Source organism: Oncorhynchus mykiss, chromosome 21 (assembly GCF_057628025.1).
Source record: "Oncorhynchus mykiss isolate SJ-2025 chromosome 21, ASM5762802v1, whole genome shotgun sequence".
Lineage (NCBI taxonomy): Eukaryota > Metazoa > Chordata > Actinopteri > Salmoniformes > Salmonidae > Oncorhynchus > Oncorhynchus mykiss.
Genome location: NC_143042.1, coordinates 13,711,544 through 13,732,500, shown reverse-complemented (window position 1 = coordinate 13,732,500; position 20,957 = coordinate 13,711,544). Strand labels below are relative to the sequence as shown.

At 45.8% G+C, this 20,957-nt stretch overlaps 2 protein-coding genes across 4 annotated transcripts in view; one reads left to right on the top strand and one right to left on the bottom strand.

The window, feature by feature from the left end:
* The window catches only part of LOC110500035 (transmembrane and coiled-coil domain protein 3), a 40,921-nt gene extending 34,883 nt beyond the window's left edge, over positions 1 to 6,038 (top strand). For all 3 annotated transcript variants that reach the window (XM_090213892.1, XM_090213891.1, XM_021577147.3), the window contains 3 exons: positions 1 to 50; positions 3,673 to 3,808; positions 3,958 to 6,038. The exon at positions 1 to 50 is cut by the window's left edge and continues 627 nt beyond it. In XM_090213892.1, the coding sequence (XP_090070018.1) occupies positions 1 to 50; positions 3,673 to 3,808; positions 3,958 to 4,260 (489 nt within the window). In that variant the 3' untranslated portion in view covers positions 4,261 to 6,038. The remainder of the gene's footprint in view (positions 51 to 3,672; positions 3,809 to 3,957) is intronic.
* A 9,317-nt stretch (positions 6,039 to 15,355) lies between these two features.
* On the bottom strand, positions 15,356 to 20,866 carry LOC110501029 (protein mono-ADP-ribosyltransferase PARP12-like). Its single transcript, XM_036957320.2, has 7 exons — positions 20,497 to 20,866; positions 20,097 to 20,232; positions 17,489 to 17,760; positions 17,244 to 17,331; positions 17,001 to 17,131; positions 16,617 to 16,765; positions 15,356 to 16,441 (listed from the first exon to the last, which is right to left on the bottom strand). The coding sequence occupies exons 1-7, from the start codon at positions 20,766 to 20,768 to the stop codon at positions 15,702 to 15,704; spliced, it is 1,788 nt and encodes a 595-aa protein (XP_036813215.2). The 5' UTR covers positions 20,769 to 20,866; the 3' UTR covers positions 15,356 to 15,701.
* Between the last annotated feature and the right edge of the window lie 91 nt (positions 20,867 to 20,957).

The window sequence follows — 20,957 nt, the reverse complement described above, 5'->3', positions numbered from 1 at the left end:
AAGAGTGACTACAGCTTCATCACACAGACGCTGCAGGAGGAGAGATACAGGTTGGTGCAGACACAATGACGAACACACACACACACACACACACACACACACACACAGACCTACACACACAAATCAACACAGCAAGCAAGCACAAACACACCCTCATTTATGGGTATAAAAGAACCTAATATTTCAGATACTTCTCCCCATGAGTCTTCCTCCATGCAGACGCACCAACAACATCCTCCATGCAGACGCACCAACAACATCCTCCATGCAGACGCACCAACAACATCCTCCATGCAGAGGCACCAACAACATCCTCCATGCAGACGCACCAACAACATCCTCCATGCAGACGCACCATAACATCCTCCATACAGACGCACCATAACATCCCCCATGCAGACGCACCAATAACATCTTCCATGCAGAAGCACCAACAACATCCTCCATGCAGACGCACCAACAACATCCTCCATGCAGACGCACCAACAACATCCTCCATGCAGACGCACCAACAACATCCTCCATGCAGACGCACCAACAACATCCTCCATGCAGACGCACCAACAACATCCTCCATGCAGACGCACCAACAACATCCTCCATGCAGACGCACCAACAACATCCTCCATGCAGACGCACCAACAACATCCTCCATGCAGACGCACCAACAACATCCTCCATGCAGACGCACCAACAACATCCTCCATGCAGACGCACCAACAATATCCTCCATGCAGAAGCACCAACAACATCCTCCATGCAGACGCACCAATAACGTCCTCCATGCAGACGCACCAACAACGTCCTCCATGCAGACGCACCAACAACGTCCTCCATGCAGACGCACCAACAACGTCCTCCATGCAGACGCACCAACAACGTCATCCATGCAGACGCACCAACAACATCCTCCATGCAGAGGCACCAATAACATCCTCCATGCAGACGCACCAACAACATCCTCCATGCAGACGCACCAATAACATCCTCCATGCAGACGCACCAATAACATCCTCCATGCAGACGCACCAATAACATCCTCCATGCAGAGGCGCCAACAACGTCCTCCATGCAGACGCACCAACAACGTCCTCCATGCAGACGCACCAACAACGTCCTCCATGCAGACGCACCAACAACGTCCTCCATGCAGACGCACCAACAACGTCCTCCATGCAGACGCACCAACAACGTCCTCCATGCAGACGCACCAACAACGTCCTCCATGCAGACGCACCAACAACATCCTCCATGCAGACGCACCAACAACATCCTCCATGCAGACGCACCAACAACATCCTCCATGCAGAGGCACCAATAACATCCTCCATGCAGACGCACCAATAACATCCTCCATGCAGAAGCACCAACAACGTCCTCCATGCAGACGCACCAACAACATCCTCCATGCAGAGGCACCAACAACATCCTCCATGCAGAGGCACCAACAACATCCTCCATGCAGACGCACCAACAACATCCTCCATGCAGACGCACCAACAACATCCTCCATGCAGAGGCACCAATAACATCCTCCATGCAGACGCACCAATAACATCCTCCATGCAGAAGCACCAACAACGTCCTCCATGCAGACGCACCAACAACATCCTCCATGCAGAGGCACCAACAACATCCTCCATGCAGAGGCACCAACAACATCATCCATGCAGACGCACCAACAACATCCTCCATGCAGACGCACCAACAACATCCTCCATGCAGAGGCACCAATAACATCCTCCATGCAGACGCACCAATAACATCCTCCATGCAGAGGCACCAACAACATCCTCCATGCAGACGCACCATAACATCCTCCGTACAGACGCACCAACAACATCCTCCATGCAGACGCACCAACAACATTCTCCATGCAGACGCACCAACAACATCCTCCATGCAGACGCACCAACAACATCCTCCATGCAGGCGCACCAACAACATCCTCCATGCAGACGCACCAACAACATCCTCCATGCAGAGGCACCAACAACGTCCTCCATGCAGACGCACCAACAACATCCTCCATGCAGAGGCACCAACAACGTCCTCCATGCAGACGCACCAACAACATCCTCCATGCAGACGCACCAACAACATCCTCCATGCAGAGGCACCAATAACATCCTCCATGCAGACGCACCAACAACATCCTCCATGCAGACGCACCAACAACATCCTCCATGCAGACGCACCATAACATCCTCCATGCAGAGGCACCAACAACATCCTCCATGCAGAGGCACCAACAACGTCCTCCATGCAGAGGCACCAACAACATCCTCCATGCAGAGGCACCAACAACGTCCTCCATGCAGACGCACCAACAACATCCTCCATGCAGACGCACCATAACATCCTCCATGCAGAGGCACCAACAACATCCTCCATGCAGAGGCACCAACAACATCCTCCATGCAGAGGCACCAACAACATCCTCCATGCAGAGGCACCAACAACATCCTCCATGCAGAGGCACCAACAACATCCTCCATGCAGACGCACCAACAACGTCCTCCATGCAGACGCACCAACAACGTCCTCCATGCAGACGCACCAACAACGTCCTCCATGCAGACGCACCAACAACATCCTCCATGCAGACGCACCAACAACATCCTCCATGCAGACGCACCAACAACATCCTCCATGCAGAGGCACCAACAACATCCTCCATGCAGACGCACCAACAACATCCTCCATGCAGAGGCACCAACAACATCCTCCATGCAGACGCACCAACAACATCCTCCATGCAGAGGCACCAACAACATCCTCCATGCAGAGGCACCAACAACATCCTCCATGCAGACGCACCAACAACATCCTCCATGCAGACGCACCAACAACGTCCTCCATGCAGACGCACCAACAACGTCCTCCATGCAGACGCACCAACAACATCCTCCATGCAGACGCACCAACAACATCCTCCATGCAGACGCACCAACAACATCCTCCATGCAGACGCACCAACAACATCCTCCATGCAGAGGCACCAACAACATCCTCCATGCAGACGCACCAACAACATCCTCCATGCAGAGGCACCAACAACATCCTCCATGCAGACGCACCAACAACATCCTCCATGCAGACGCACCAACAACATCCTCCATGCAGACGCACCAACAACGTCCTCCATGCAGACGCACCAACAACGTCCTCCATGCAGACGCACCAACAACGTCCTCCATGCAGACGCACCAACAACGTCCTCCATGCAGACGCACCAACAACGTCCTCCATGCAGACGCACCAACAACGTCCTCCATGCAGACGCACCAACAACGTCCTCCATGCAGACGCACCAACAACGTCCTCCATGCAGACGCACCAACAACATTCTCCACCATCGTTCTAGCGGTTTCACTTTATGCTTATCTAGGCCTGCTTCACTATTTCCCACCTTGAACCATAATCTTGTTTTTAATATTGTTGGCTGTTGATACTGTCAACTTGGGGCTGATGTATCAACATGCTTATGTAGATAATGCTTCACACACCACAAACAGAGAACACACACACACATTGGTGAAGGAAGAGATGGACACACAGGTTTGCTTTGGATTTAAAGCTGTGCATTCAATAATAAGACTCCTCATTCTCTCCCCCCTTCTCTCTCTCTCTCTCTCTCTATCCCCCCTCCCTTTCTCCTCTCCCTAATAGGTTTGAGCGGTTAGAGGACCAGTTAAATGACCTGACAGAGTTGCACCAGCATGAGACCAGTAACCTGAAGCAGGAGCTGGCCAGCATCGAGGAGAAGGTGGCTTACCAGGCCTACGAGAGAGCTAGGGACATCCAGGTATATACACGCACACACACACACACATACACACACATACATACAAACATGCCCTCTGCAAATCTATCTAAGCTGTATATGGTCAGTAACTTTATCTAAGCCTGTGTGTCAAATGTTAACTGAACGCGTGTGTTTTTCTGTGTTTCCAGGAGGCTCTGGAGTCGTGTCAGACGCGTGTCTCTAAGCTGGAGCTCCAGCAGCAGCAGCAGCAGACGGTACAGGTGGAGAACACAGATGCCAAGGTGCTGCTGGGGAAATGCATCAACATCATGCTGGCCATCGTCACGGTGATCCTGGTGTGTGTTTCCACGGCGGCCAAGTTCACCGCGCCCCTCCTGCGGAGCCGCGTGCACCTGGCGCTCACCTGCGTGGGTTTGTCCCTACTGGTGGTCATTTGGAAGAACTGGGAGCACCTACAGTGTGCCCTGGAACGCATGCTCCTCCCACACTGAGCTAGACTCCTCCCATGTTAAGCTAGTGTCCACCCAGTCTGAGTTTGTACCCCTCACACTGTGGGTTTGGCACCACCCACACCGAGCTTGCGACTTTGGAACTCTGTGACGTTGTCATAGTGATAGATTAAATGGGGCGGTGTTTACAATGTAGCCTTACACCCCACCACCCTGTCTCTACCCCTCTCTGTCTTTTGGAGTTTGGGCAGAACTCCTTGAGGGAAATTGTTTCCGAACGGTGCCAGTGTGCCACTACAGTACAAATTACAGGAAAGCAAGACTGACCAATCAGATGGTGGCTACAGAGGAAGCAGGACCAGTCACATACAGTATTATTGCGGACACTGATCTTTGTGTGGTTGTCAATCTCAATAGGACATTGAACTGCACTTTAAAGGTGGTAAGCTTACGTATAACCTTTATAGGGGAAACAAGGGGTCCCTCGATTGGTTCGTACTTACATCACCTTAATTACACTTACACACTGACAGTATTAAAGACCTCTGGCTCTGATCCACACACAGTCTCACTCCCATCCCCCCAAGCCACTATGATACACATTCACCCACACTCACACTGACAGGAATGAGACTTGTGTGTCAGTGTATGTACAGGGGGTGGGGGTGTTCTCCATGTGAGAGTGCTTTGTCTGTGTGTACCTGTACTGTCAAGTGATGAAATGTTTTATAATTGAAAAAAAAAAAAAAAAGACAAAGGACAATGTTTCTTTTTTTTAAAGTGTAATATTTGTCTGAGTGTCTGTGAAAGGTGGTTCATTTTTTTACAAAGGAATGGTTATGAACTGCAGGACTGCCTCTTGTTTCTGTGTACTGGTATGTGGGTTTGTGGATAAATGGTGTCTTATGTACTCTATATAGTCTATTAACAGATGCAGTGGAACTGCCACGGGTCTAGTCTATAAGGGGTGAATTCACCCCAAGAGTTATGTGATCTCTCTCCCAAAGGAAATGCATAGACTGACCCTTTAGCTGCTAACATGCTAACTGTGTGAGTGATATCCTCTGCCAGTCTTTGATGGATCTGGGGGGAGGTAACCTCTGGCCTGACACACAAACCTCATTTCTGATTCGTCCTTTAATATTGATGATAATGTCATTGTTGTGAAATAGGAATTAAGCTCTGTTCCGAGTCGGCTGAACAAAGGATTTGACTTCTACCAAATGGTTCAGACAGATTTGAACACATTTTATTTGTTTTCTCTGAAATGTTTCAATATTTTTTTGCCTTTTTACAATGAGAACAACAAAATGAACATTCTAAATGCCTTTGATGCTATCGTCTGATTTGGACAGAGATGGGAGGGGTAGGTGGATAGTGAACGATGCAGCTCTGGCCCCACCCACTCTGTTAGCTACTTATCACTGTGATGATGATGATGGGGGCCAGGCCTGATGCCTTTTCAATGCAGCTTCTGTGTTAAACCTGATATTTTCTGTGCTTTGGTCTCTGCCTCTTTAAAAAGCCAAATGTGGGTTGGTTCTATGTGGCTGGTTGGCACCTTGAGTAATATAGTATGTCATGTCCTGAACCATTGATATTTACACAGAGTTCCGGCTCTATCCCAAATCCCAAATCTATCTATTCCCTGTCTCTGTGTCTGGAGAGAGCCATATCCCAGAATCACAGCCCAGGGACAATAATTCCAGTGTCTAATCCCCTCGGAGTAGCATTGCACATTGTTGGTTTTAATCCGGTTGTGGTTTTCCAAAACACCGTTTTTAAAACGAGAACAAAAATAAATCTTCCTTTTCTAGAAACTTTGAGTCTTTTATCATAGAGCTCTTCTCATCTTATCCTATGAAGATTCAACAGAGTATTTTTACCCTGAACTGATCTCTTGATCCGGTCATCAATTATACTTTATCTACCAGAGATGATGATGCAAGGAGTGAGGGCTGTGCACAGAAGGTGATGTTATTAACCTTTCAATCTGTTTGTCAATATGTTCTGCGTAGGTTCATGGCCGCGGGGAGATGTTTTAGGTTGGGGGTGCTGTTGACGGGGGGGGGGGGGGGGGAGATGTTTTAGGTTGGGGGTGCTGTTGACAGGGCGGGGGAGATGTTTTAGGTTGGGGGTGCTGTTGACAGGGCGGGGAACATGTTTTAGGTTGGGGGTGCTGTTGACGGGGAGATGTTTTAGGTTGGGGGTGCTGTTGACAGGGGCGGGGAAGATGTTTTAGGTTGGGGGTGCTGTTGACGGGGGGGAGATGTTTTAGGTTGGGGGTGCTGTTGACGGGGGGGGAGATGTTTTAGGTTGGGGGTGCTGTTGACAGGGGCAGGGAAGTATTTTTCTCTGATCATACAGTGCTGTCGACAGGAGTAATAAATTACACACTTAGAAAAAAATGGTGTGTTTGTGTGTATATACAGTTGAAGTTTAAATACACCCTAGCCAAATACATTTAAACTCAGTTTTACACAATTCCTGACATTTAATCCTAGTAAAAAATCCCTGTTTTAGGTCAGTTAGGATCACCACTTTATTTTAAGAATGTGAAGTGTCAGAATAATAGTGACTTATTTAAGCTATTTCATCACATTCTCAGTGGGTCAGAAGTTTACACTCAATTAGTATTTGATAGCATTGCCTTTACATTGTTTAACTTGGGTCAAACGTTTCGAGTAGCCTTCCACAAGCTTCCCACAATAAGTTGGGTGAATAATGGCCCATTCCTCCTGACAGAGCTGGTGTAACTGAGTCAGGTTTGTAGCCCTCCTTGCTCGCACATGCTTTTTCAGTTCTGCCCGCAAATGTTCTCTAGGATTTAGGGAGGGCTTTGTGATGGCTACTCCAATACCTTGACTTTGTTGTCCTTCAGCCATTTTGCCACAACTTTGGAAGTGTGCTTGTCCATTTCATTGTCCATTTGGAAGACCCATTTGCGACCAAGCTTTAACTTCCTGACTGATGTGTCAGGACCCGGTTACGAACTCAGGTCTCCAGTGTGAGAAACAGTCACTTAGCAAACTGAGCCACTAATAGTCGTCAGAACCCAGAAGATGAGGAAGACACAGCAGTACCTGAGACAGTGTTTTAATAAAATAAAAAGGAAAGTACTTCAGGCAAAAATATAAATCCACAACGTCAAAAGTAATTCCAAGAGAAAAAGGTAATCCTCCAAGTGAAAAGGTAAATCCACAAGGTGGTAGGTACAGCAGGGGAAAAGCCTCAAGATAATTTAAAAAAAAATAAACGAGGACAAAAACAGTACCATGAGTCCAACTGGAGTAACAAATGTTCACAGCATCGCTGGGTGCTTACATTCAAACACAGAGCAAACAACTGAGGAAAACTAAGGGTTTAAATACATTCAAGGGAAACGAGGCACATCTGCAAATAATAATCTGAAAACAAAAGGGTCAAAAAAGCACAATAGGGGCATCTAGTGGCCAAAACCGGAACAATCCTTACCAAATCCTGACAATGTCTTGAGATGTTGCTTCAATATATCCACATATTTTTCATTCCACATGATGCCATCCATTTTGTGAAAGTACACCAGTCCCTCCCGCAGCAAAGCACCCCTAGAACATAATGCTGCCACCCCCGTGCTTCACGGTTGGGATGGTATTCTTCGGCTTGCAAACCTCCCTCTATTTCCTCCAAACATAACAATGGTCATTATGGCCGAACAGTTCTATTTCTGTTTCATCAGACCAGAGGACATTTTTCCAAAAAGTATCATCTTTGTCCCCATGTGCAGTTGCAAACCGTAGTCTGGCTTTTTTATGGCAGTTTTGGAGTAGTGGCTTCTTCATTGCTGAGCGGCCTTTCAGGTTATGTCGATATAGGACTCGTTTAACTGTGGATATAGATACTTTTGTACCTGTTTCCTCCAGCATCTTCACAAGGTCCGTTGCTCTTGTTCTGGGATTGATTTGCACTTTTCACACGAAAGTACGTTCATCTCTAGGAGACAGAACGTGTCTCCTTCCTGAGCGGTATGACCGCTGCGTGGTCCCATGGTGTTTATACTTGCGTACTATTGTTTGTACAGATAAACGTGGTACTTTCAGGCGTTTGGAAATTGCTCCCAAGGATGAACCAGAATTGTGGCGGTTCACAATTTTTTTGCTGATTTCTTTTGATCTTCACATGATGTCAAGCAAAGAGGCACTGATATTGAAGGTAGGCCTTGAAATACGTCCACTTGTATACCTCCAATTGACTCAAATTATGTCAATTAGCCTATCAGAAGCTTCTAAAACCATGACACCATTTTCTGGAATTTTCCTAGCTGTTTAAAGGCAGTCAACTTAGTGTATTTACACTTCTGACCCACTGGAATTGTGATACAGTGAATTATAAGTGAAATTATCTGTCTGTAAACAATTGTTGGAAAAATGACTTGTGTCATGCACAAAGTAGATGTCCTAATCGACTTGCCAAAACTATAGTTTGTTAACAAGAAATTTGTGGAGTGGTTGAAAAACAAGTTAATGACTCCAACCTAAGTGTATGTAAACTTCCGACTTCAACTGTGTGTGTATATATATATATATATATATATATATATATATATATATGTATCTCAGCAAAAAAAGAACCGTCCTCTCACTGTCAACTGCGTTTATTTTCAGCAAACTTAACGTGTAAATATTTGTATGAACACTGACATTCCTGTCTTGCAGGAAATCAAGCACAGAACGAGCAGTATGGCTGGTGGCATTGTCATGCTGGAGGATCATGTCAGGATGAGCCTGCAGGAAGGGTACCACATGAGGGAGGAGGATGTTTTCTGTGTAACGCACAGCGTTGAGATTACCTGCAATGACAACAAGCTCAGTCCGATGATGCTGTGACACACCGCCCCAGACCATGACGGACCCTCCACCTCCAAATCAATCCCGCTCCAGAGTACAGGCCTCGGTGTAACGTTCATTCCTTCGATGATAAACGGGAAACCGACCATCACCCCTGGTGAGACAAAACCGCGACTCATTAGCGAAGAACACTTTTTGCCAGTCCTATCTGGTCCAGCGACGGTGGGTTTGTACCCATAGGCGACGTTGTTGCCGGTGATGTCTGGTGAGGACCTGTCTTACAACAGGCCTACAAGCCCTAAGTCCAGCTTCTCTCAGCTTATTGCGGACAGTCTGAGCACTAATGGAGGGATTGTGCGTTCCTGGTGTAACTCGGGCAGTTGTTGTTGCCATCCAGGTGTGATGTTCGGATGTACCGATCCTCTGCAGGTGTTGTGCCACTGTAAGGAGGATCAGCTGCCATCCAGTCTCCTGTGGTGCTGTCTTAGGCGTCCCACAGTACAGACAATGCCATTTTTTGCCCTGGCCACATCTGCAGTCCTCATGCCTCCTTGCAGCATGCCTAAGGCACATTCACGCAGATGAGCAGGGACCCTGGACATCTTTCTTCTGGTGTTTTCCATAGTCAGTAGAAAGGCCTCTTTAGTGTCCTCAGTTTTCATAACTGTGACCTTAATTGCCTCCCGTCTGTAAGCTGTTAGTGTCTTAACGACCGTTCCACAGGTGCAGGTTCATTAATTGTTTATGGTTCATTGAACAAGAATGGGAAACAGTGTTTAAACCCTTTGCCATGAAGATCTGTGAAGTTATTTGGATTTCTACAAATTATCTTTGAAAGACAGGGTCCTGAAAAAGGGACGTTTCTTTTTTTGCTGAGTTTATAAGGGGAGAGGTTGTTCATTTTTTTTTGCAGTACAAGGGGAGGGTCGATTGAAAATATTAACATTGGGGAGGATGGTGCATTTCTTTTATGACACATCAGTTGTTAGTTGACAGTGAGGAATGAGATCTGGCTGTTCTTTGTCAAGGGGCACTGCAAACAAGGAGGTCAAGTTTAAGAGGGAGAGCGTTGCTGAGAGGTTTAATTTTCCCACATTTGCTTTGGCTGAACACCTGAGATCAGGGGAACTTTTTGCCCCTTTTCTTACTCCAAAATAATCCAAGATAGCTGGCTGGATATGAGTTTATCTAGATCTAAAGGTTGTCAGTAGATACACAATACCATATCCTCCTCATAGGACAACATCAACCATATACTGTACATCCACAATAATGCACTAATGTGCTTCATTTGATAAACCTTTGAAAGCAACACTAGAAGCCTAGCATCAATTCTGTGAATGGAGGCCATGGCAGGATATGATTTTGTCCTTCTGGCTAACACAAGTCTCTCATGACAGACTGTTACATAAATGTAATGTCTGTTATATAAACCTAACGTCTGTTCAGATTAATGCTGGAGCATCCACTATAAAAGGCCCTACAATTGGGAAGTGAAGAATGGTCAGACTTCGTTTGCCCTGCCAGAAAAACGAAGCAATCTAGAGAGACTTCTGTGACCCTTCTAAGATACAAAGGTGCAGTATGTTATGTCATATTAAACTAGATACAAATAATTTGCAGTGTGAATTAAGTACATTCTTGTAATGGGAATTGGTCATGGGGATTGATTGCTTTACCATTTACGTTTTCTTATGGCTTCACAGTGAGGGATCCAAGTGTGTACATTTTGAAGTCATGAGCCACGGATTCAGTGAAGATCACCTTCCATCCACACTTCCCCCTGTGGTCTGCCATGCCTGATACTGGAAACAAGGTCACTTGTTTACATGTGGTTATTCTGCTTAGGCTTACAGGAAGGTTAGTGTTCAGCTTTTTGTTTCAGCAGTGACAACCATTTTGTTTTCCCCCTCCTGCATACAGTCACTCGCTAGCTTTTTCAAGCAGAAATTTGCTTCTTGCAACACTAACTCAAAAAAGTTCTGGGACACTGTAAAGTCCATGGAGAATAAGAACACCTCCTCCCAGCTGCCCACTGCACTGAAGATAGGAAACACTGTCACCACTGATAAATCCACCATAATTGAAAATTTCAATAAGCATTTTTCTACTGCTGGCCATGCGTTCCACCTGGCTACTCCTACCCCTGTCAACAGCACTGCACCCCCAACAGCAACTCGCCCAAGCCTTCCCCATTTCTCCTTCTCCCAAATCCATTCAGCTGATGTTCTGAAAGAGCTGCAAAATCTGGACCCCTACAAATCAGCCGGGCTAGACAATCTGGACCCTTTCTTTCTAAAATTATCTGCCGAAATTGTTGCCACCCCTATTACTAGCCTGTTCAACCTCTCTTTCGTGTCGTCTGAGATTCCCAAAGATTGGAAAGCAGCTGCGGTCATCCCCCTCTTCAAAGGGGGACACACTCTTGACCCAAACTGCTACAGACCTATATCTATCCTACCATGCCTTTCTAAGGTCTTCGAAAGCCAAGTCAACAAACAGTTTACCGACCATTTCGAATCTCACCATACCTTCTCTGCTATGCAATCTGGTTTCAGAGCTGGTCATGGGTGCACCTCAGCCACGCTCAAGGTCCTAAACGATATCTTAACCGCCATCGATAAGAAACATTACTGTGCAGCCGTATTCATTGATCTGGCCAAGGCTTTCGACTCTGTCAATCACCACATCCTCATCGGCAGACTCAACAGCCTTGGTTTCTCAAATGATTGCCTCGCCTGGTTCACCAACTACTTCTCTGATAGAGTTCAGTGTGTCAAATCGGAGGGTCTGTTGTCCGGACCTCTGGCAGTCTCTATGGGGGTGCCACAGGGTTCAATTCTTGGACCGACTCTCTTCTCTGTATACATCAATGAGGTCGCTCTTGCTGCTGGTGAGTCTCTGATCCACCTCTACGCAGACGACACCATTCTGTATACTTCCGGCCCTTCTTTGGACACTGTGTTAACAACCCTCCAGGCAAGCTTCAATGCCATACAACTCTCCTTCCGTGGCCTCCAATTGCTCTTAAATACAAGTCAAACTAAATGCATGCTCTTCAACCGATCGCTACCTGCACCTACCCGCCTGTCCAACATCACTACTCTGGACGGCTCTGACTTAGAATATGTGGACAACTACAAATACTTAAGTGTCTGGTTAGACTGTAAACTCTCCTTCCAGACCCATATCAAACATCTCCAATCCAAAGTTAAATCTAGAATTGGCTTCCTATTTCACAACAAAGCATCCTTCACTCATGCTGCCAAACATACCCTTGTAAAACTGACCATCCTACCAATCCTCGACTTTGGCGATGTCATTTACAAAATAGCCTCCAATACCCTACTCAACAAATTGGATGCAGTCTATCACAGTGCAATCCGTTTTGTCACCAAAGCCCCATATACTACCCACCATTGCGACCTGTACGCTCTCGTTGGCTGGCCCTCGCTTCATACTCGTCGCCAAACCCACTGGCTCCATGTCATCTACAAGACCCTGCTAGGTAAAGTCCCCCCTTATCTCAGCTCGCTGGTCACCATAGCATCTCCCACCTGTAGCACACGCTCCAGCAGGTATATCTCTCTAGTCACCCCCAAAACCAATTATTCTTTGGCCGCCTCTCTTTCCAGTTCTCTGCTGCCAATGACTGGAACGAGCTACAAAAATCTCTGAAACTGGAAACACTTATCTCCCTCACTAGCTTTAAGCACCAACTGTCAGAGCAGCTCACAGATTACTGCACCTGTACATAGCCCACCTATAATTTAGCCCAAACAACTACCTCTTTCCCAACTGTATTTAATTGTATTTATTTATTTTGCTCCATTATTTTTATTTCTACTTTGCACATTCTTCCATTGCAAAACTACCATTCCAGTGTTTTACTTGCTATATTGTATTTACCTTGCCACCAATGCCTTTTTTGCCTTTACCTCCCTTCTCACCTCATTTGCTCACATTGTATATAGACTTGTTTATACTGTATTATTGACTGTATGTTTGTTTTACTCCATGTGTAACTCTGTGTCGTTGTATCTGTCGAACTGCTTTGCTTTATCTTGGCCAGGTCGCAATTGTAAATGAGAACTTGTTCTCAACTTGCCTACCTGGTTAAATAAAGGTAAAATAAAAAAATAAAAAAATACAGTCACTCTTCTGAGTTCTGAGTTCTGACAGGGACTATCAGAAGGTCCAGAGACTTTTCAACAACACCAACACTGGGCTTCCAGATCACCAGCATCGAGAGGGTCCAAAACAGGGACCTCTGGGAAGTCTTTCAATGGTATGTTTACATCAACTCTCACACACTATCCTAGCATGTTACTTCCAAAATACTATGTAAACTCTCACACACAATCCCAGCATGTTACTTCCAAAATACTATGTAAACTCTGGCTTGAACAAGATTATGGGGAAGCAGCTGTTTTTATCCCTCTTTCTTTAGGATAAGAGATTTCATTAAGTAAAAAACAATGGAGGTTAAAACAGCAAGGAGCTACATCTCTTCCACGGAACGGACCCAAAACACGTAGAGGCCATTTGCAGAGAGAACTTCGACTGGAGGCTGTGTGGAACCAACGGAACTGTGTATGGCGAAGGTACCTCATGTTAACCATCTGTCAGAAGTGTACTCAGATTTTAGAAACAGTCATTATCTCACTATAGTCTGTCATTTTGTTTTACTGATGATCTTCTCTGTTAATGTTAGGGAGTTCCCCCCCCCCCCAAAAGGCGAGGGAACCCCCACTTTCTATGACAGCTGTGTGGAAATGTCCTGGACCCATATATGTGGTGTTTAAAACGAACCAGGTGTTCCCCCGAGTTCCTCATCAAGTATGATGATAGCGTCATGCACTCGTCCTCTTCGGCTCCAGCTCCCCCCAAAACTGTCTCTCTCCAATCCATTTACAAAGTCCAATAACCAACATCCAACCTGATTCAAGCAACAGCTGCTCCTACACTTTGAGTCCATCTCAAGCTGTCACCACTTCCTCTAATCCAACCGATTCTCTTCCCCCTTCACGTCTCCCAAAACCTGCCTGAACTCCATTGGGTTTCAGTCAAGCTGTAGTCCTCATGAAGCCAGCCCCAAGTTCTCAGTTGTTGGATACCACCCTAGGCCAAGCGAATTGGTCTTACACTCCCTTATTCTGCCTCAAAAACTCATTATCCAAACCAGCACCCCCTCTCGTACACTTACTACCCCACCCAGCAGCCTCTCTTATACATTCACTACCCCAGCCAGTACCCCCTCTCCTACACTCCCTCCCCCAGCCAGTACCCCCTCTCGTACAGCCAGTACCCCATTTTATACACTCACTTGGCCACCCAGCATCCCCTCTCGCACACTCACGCCCTCAGTCAGTGCCCCCTCTCGCACACTCACTCCCTCACCCAGTGTTCCCTCTCACACACTCACTCCTTCAGCCAGTGCCCCCTCTTACACACACACTCTCTCTCTCTCTCTCTCTCAAACAGTGCCCCCTCTCATACACTCATTAGCCCTGGCAGTGCCCACACTTGCACACTCACTACCCCTGCCAGCACCCCTTCTCGCACACTTTCCGTTCAACTGACACACCCTCTCAGCAAGAGCTACTCGCATTCTCTCTGCCAGCAGTACCTCTCACCCACTATCCCCTTCATCCTCATTGAGCACACCTTATCACACACTTTCTCACTCATCATACTCCCCCACTTACACAGACTCCTCCACACTCTCGGGGTCTCACCACTCCACATCGAGCACTACTTCTGACACATCTTCTGCTACTATCACATCATCTGGAGTGCAGGAGTTAAACAATTTGCTGGTTAAAGTTCAACCTTTTGACAATTTGTAGTGTTTCTGAATGATAATTCCATTTTCCTGTCAAATATGCATAGTTGGTGTGTTAAACCCTTGCAACAAGCAAGAATGATGTTCAACACAGGAGGCTGGTGGCACCTTAATTGGGGAGAACGGGCTTGTGGTAATGACTGGAGAGGAATTGGTGGAATGATAAATACATCAAACACATGGTTTCCAGGGGTTTGATGCCATTCCATTTGCTCCGTTTCGGTCATTATTATGAACATTCTCGCCTCAGCAGCCTCCTGTGATGTTCAACTAGTAACAAGGCATATGATGAGCACGTTTCCTGTGGTCTGCTGACACATTTTGTAAAGTAGTTGGATTTCTGTGTTTAATTAAATCAACTCAATGACCAATAGAAAGTAATTGACTAGATGTGAGGAGTAATGCAGAATAAGTAGGGTGCATTTCAGCAACTTCACCCCTAGAAGGAAGCAAACGCCTTAAAAAGTAGAAAAAACATGAACATTTTATTTTATTCGGTGGTGCATTCAGAAACTATTATGACTGCGTTTACACAGGCAGCCCAATTCGGATTATTTTGTCAACACTGAACTACACATGATATAATAAATGCCATTTAGCAAACACTTTTCTCCAAAGTGACTTACAGTCATGTGTGCATTCCCTTTACGTATGGGGGGTCCTGAGAATCAAACCCACTAGATTGGCATTACAAGCACCATGCTCTACCAACTGAGCTAAAAAGGACACATTTCAACATTTAATCCATAAATACAATTTATTTACACATAAGGTAATTTCCCTCTAAATAAATAAAAATAGACTACCAAGGATTATAGATTATCTAGTGATGCCATTGATGTACTTTTTGCTTTCATTTTAGCAAACTGTGATCTTGTCCTGGGTGGAGGTGCGCGTGGAATGGAGGTCATAGAGCCGACCCAGGGTGGTGGATGAGGGACGTAAGTCATCAGGCCTGGCTGAAACGATGGATGTGTCAAGGAGTTAAGGGAGCCAAACTGTGCAGAAGCATGTGTCAAGGTAGGTCTGGGGGTTCTCTGTCTTGAAGGGTTTGAAACAGAGGGATTGGAGGGAGGCCTGGGTGGGTTTGAGTAGTGTGAAAATAGTGGCTGGGTACTGAGTGTGGGCTGGGCAAAGGCAGGTCCTGTTGGGCAAGGAGATCTGAACCTTGCATTGTTGGGCAGCACAGGGGTGGCTGGTGAGCGTAGCATGACTGGAATAGATGTCCAGTGCATGTTGTGGTGGCTCTGGTTCTGGACAAAGTTAGGTGGTGGAACATAGGTCCCAGGCCTGGACCCTTCCCTGTACTGAATAAGGTACTCTGGGTAAACCTGATGCTTCCCGACCACCACAAATACAGTGGGGTTGTAGATATCATCCACACAGCTGTCATAGGAGATGGTGTGACTTCCATCTTTTGAGGGGGGGCAGAGGTAGCTGGTGTGTCCTTGTGTGTAGTTTCCCACCAGCACACGACAAACAAACATGGACCTGACTTCTGAATGGCTGGTGTAGCTGTGGGAGAACTTGGCATCCTTGGAGAAGTAGCTTCCTGGAAAGAGATGGGTTAGAATTGGAACAATCACAGTGACATTACAAAGACATTTGTTTTGTCGACTTTTTCACTGTATTTCCACAAAGATGTGGTCCAATGCCATTTCCACGTAACATAAATTCTTATATAAACTTAAACATCCATTAGATATCACGTGAAATGCAGAACTCACCTTGTCCATAGGGCGTTCCTTGTGTTCCACCCATCCTCCAGTCTATGTTCTGCAGGCATATAGCATCCACGTGTTTAGAGTCTGTTCCATGGAAGAGCTGCTTCTCATTCTCCTTCCCTGCGTTTGTCTTTCTCATCACATCTCCTTGCCTTGGGAGAGGAACAACAGATGCATTTGTCAGTATCTTCATTGGCATGTCACCTCATAGCATTTGCATGTGTCTGCTCGTTTGCTGCTAGAAAACTAGAAAGTACCAGTTACCATTAACATGCTACATCTGTTTCCATATGGTATGTTGTCACTTCTTTGATTAACGCAGACAATACGAATATATTTCCTGGGTAGATTTACATTTCTTTTGGCATGAGGAGTTGTGATTCTTACCACGAAAAGACCTCCCACAGGATCCGATTCTGCACCCTCTCAATAGTCGTCACACTGAAGCCAGTCATAGTTTGGTGGAAAAGATCCAGAATATTCTTGTGCTCAGCTGAGGAACTCTGCACAGCAACCCTCTACAGAGAATGCGTTTGAAAAGAACACCTCCTTTTACCAATGTAATAGCTTTATATTTCACTGCCTTCTGACCAGATGGAAGATCTTATGAGTTAGAACATTATTATGAACCTTGAATCCAGTTTCAGGCACTGAAGATTTATCCCAGTGATTTGGTAAAGCTTTGGATTTCTGCAGGCGGTTACCAGAGTCTTTTTTGCTGAGGAGGAGTAGGGAAAGTTAGACAGCATTATAAGAAAATACAGGTCAGTACAGTATAATCTCAGCCACCTGCTAGCTCTCTCTCTGAATTTATATCCAATAGCAATTGAGCCCAGAGACGAGGATAGTGTAGGCTACTCTACAAGGTCTCTTACCAACGTGGGTTGTCACTATCATCAATTGTATCCCTGATTGCCTGGATGTTGCGGTAGGTGGACAACATGGATGCCACCAGTTCATTAGGTACTCCCCTCTGCTGCAGGATGTTGAGCGGGTGGGGCTCGTAGAAGTCGTGAGACCTGTCACAGTCCACCTCTGCAGCACAGGTTCCTGTAATGTAGCGCTCACAGACGTGGAGTCTTCTGCATTTCTCCTTGTCAGGACAGTATCCGTACTCTCCACTACCTTTGTTGTATGTGAAGCAAACCTGGAGACAAACACAGACCACTCCTGATGAGGGCTTGATAAGGACATTGGATAAGTGCCAACTCTGTTTAAGTGCATCAGTCCCAATTCAAATTCATTATTTGTACAGATATCTGCACGCTCAGTTTAGTACACACACTTGGATGACAGCCTCAAGTCTGTGCATTTATCAGTAGCCATTTTGGACATGGGGAAATAAACATTGAATATACAATGCCTGTGAATCAAAAGTAAGAATCAGCTTGTGTTCACTTCTGGCATTGCATCTTTATGTCACGCCCTGACCATAGAGAGCTGTTTGTTCTCTGTTGGTTGGGACGTGATAGTGAATAGGGTGGGTCATCTAGGTGATTAATGGTTTATGTTGGCCTGGTATGGTTCCCAATCAGAGACAGCTGTTTATCGTTGTCTCTGATTGGGGTACATATTTAGGCAGCCATTTCCTCATTGTGCTTTGTGGGATCTTGTCTACGAATAGTTGCCTGTTTGTTTGGTGAGTTTTGATGGATTAAATATGTGGAACTCTACGCACGCTGCGCTTTGGTCCAATCATTATGACCGACGTGACACTTTATGCGTGTATTCAACTGAAATTGTACAGAGGCTGACATAAACAGTGCATTCAGAAAGTATTCAGACTCCTTGACTTAAAAAAAATAAGTTTGTTACAGCCTTATGCATTGAATGTATTATAATTTTTCCCCCCTCATCAATCTACACACAATACCCCATAATGACACAGCAAAAACATTTACATAATTATTCAGACCCTTTACTCAATACTTTGTTGAAGCACCTTTGGCAGCGATTACAGCCTCGATTCTTCTTGGGTGTGACACTACAAGCTTGGCACATCTGTATTTGGGGAGTCTCTCCCACTCTTCTCTGCAGATCCTCTCAAGCTCGGTCAGGTTGGATCGGGAGCATCGCTGAGCAGCTATTTTCAGGTCTCTCCAGAGATTTTAGATCGGGTTCGATCATTGGACATTGAGACTTGTCCCGAAGCCACTCCTGCGTTGTCTTGGCTGTGTGCTTAGGGTCGTTGTCCTGTTGGAAGGTGAAACTTTGTCCAGTCTGAAGTCCTGAGTGCTCTGGAGCAGATTGTCATCAAGGATCTCTCTGTACTTTGCTCCATTAAACTTTCCCTTGATCCTGACTAGTCTCCCAGCCCCTGAAAAACATCCCCACAGCATGATGCTGCCACCACCATGCTTCACTGTAGGGATGGCGCCAGATTTCCTCCAGACGTGACGCTTGGCATTCAGGCCAAAGAGCTCAATCTTGGTTTCATCAGACCAGATAATCTTGTTTCTCTTGGTCTGAGAGTCTTTAGGTGCCTTTTGGAAAATTCCAAGCGGGATGTCATGTGCCTTTTACTGAGGAGTGGCTTCCGTCTGGCTACCCTACCACAAAGGCCTGATTGGTGGAGTGCTGCAGAGATGGTTGTCCTTCCGTAAGGTTCTCCCATCTCCACAGAGGAACTCTAGAGCTCTGCCAGAGTGACCATCAGGTTCTTGGTCACTTCCCTGACCATGGCCCTTCTCCCCCAATTGCTCAGTTTGGCTGGGCGGCCAGCTTTAGGAAAAGTCAAATTTCCTCCATTTAAGAATGATGGATGGAGGCCACTGTGTTCTTGGGGACCTTCAATGCTGCAGAAATATTTTGGTACCCTTCCCCAGATTTGTGCCTCGACACAATCCTGTCTCGGAGCTCAACGGACAATTTCCTACACCTCATGGCTTGGTTTTTGCTCTGACATGCACTGTCAATTGTGTGACAGGGGTGGCAGCGTAGCCTAGTGTTTAGAGCATTGGACTAGTAACCGAAAGGGTTGCAAGTTCAAATCCCAGAGCTGACAAGGTACAAATCTGTTGTTCTGCCCCTGAACAGGCAGTTAACCCACTGTTCCTCATTGAAAATAAGAAATTGTTCTTAACTGACTTGCCAATTTAAATAAAGGAAAGACAAAAAATATAGACAGGTGTGTGCCTTTTCAAATCATGTCCAATCAATTGAATTTACCACAGGTGGACTCCAGTCGAGTTGTAGAAACATCTCAAGGATGATAAACGGAAACAGGATGCACCGGAGCTCAATTTCGAGTCTCATAGCAAAGGGTCTGAATTCCTATGTAAAAAAAGGTATTTGTTTTTTATGTAGAATACATTTGCACAAATTTCTAAAAGCTTGTTTTCGTTTTGTCATTATGCGGTATTGGGTGCAGATTAATGAGGGGAAAAAAATATTGAATCCATTTTAGAATAAGGCTGTGACGTAACAACATTTTGATCAAGTCAAGGGGTCTGAATACTTTCTGAATGCCTATGACGCACATACTGGGGGTAAAAGGGCGTTGTCATTCTGCAGCAGTAATGTAAACAGCTCCTTCCTGTCCAGTTCTTCCAGGTGGTGCTCTCTCAGGACTCTGATGTTGTGCTCTGACGTCAGCTCATGGCAGAGACGGCATCCTTGTCTGGAAATTACAAGAAGAGCGAGAGCCGATTTCTTATTTGGCTCTTCATTTTTTTATTTTATTTTAAAAAAATGGCTTAAATGTCAAATCTACAAACTGCCATGAACTTGTAGCAATTGACATAGTGTAGTGCATTACCTCTGTCACATTCTGTAAGACCATGTGAATTTAGAAAATGGAAGACATAAAATAGTAGAATGCACAGTAGTAAAAGTAAAATGACTGCAAGAGTAAAAACAAAACAGAAAAGTAAAAAAGGTTTACCTCTCATTGGATGGACATGTTCCACACAGGTAGAACTTACACAGGTGTAAATTGCTGCAGCCACTACATCCTTTAGCTCTGCATAACCTCATCTTCGTCTTGGCAACTATCAGTTTGTTTCCCTTAGAGACAGCACAGGTAAACATCTCCTGATTCCCTAACACACTTTCCAGGTCATCTTCTATGGTGCTAATGTTGGCACGCAATTCTCCCAGCTCAAAGGACCCATTATGGGCACAGAGGACCTTGTAGATCAGAGCTGTTGTATCCATGTCCGTCACCGTACGACACCTGACTGTTGGCCCTTGCAATTACATGAACTGTACATATATAGTCAAATATGAAGTTGAACTCTGCTCTCCATTAACTACAAAACAGATGACCAGCATGTGACAACCATTTCTGACTAAATGAAACTTAGTGTATTTAACCACTCCCCTATAATGAAGTTAGCCAAGTAT

Excerpts from the sequence above, each read along its gene's own strand:
- LOC110501029 (XM_036957320.2), bottom strand. The coding sequence starts at position 20,768 with ATGGATACAACAGCTCTGATCTACAAGGTCCTCTGTGCCCATAATGGG. Across the intron at positions 17,761-20,096 it reads ACAACGCCCTTTTACCCCCA|GTTTGCTTCACATACAACAA; the intron begins GTATGTGCGTCA and ends GTTTGTCTCCAG. Across the intron at positions 17,132-17,243 it reads TGCCTGAAACTGGATTCAAG|AGGGTTGCTGTGCAGAGTTC; the intron begins GTTCATAATAAT and ends CATTCTCTGTAG.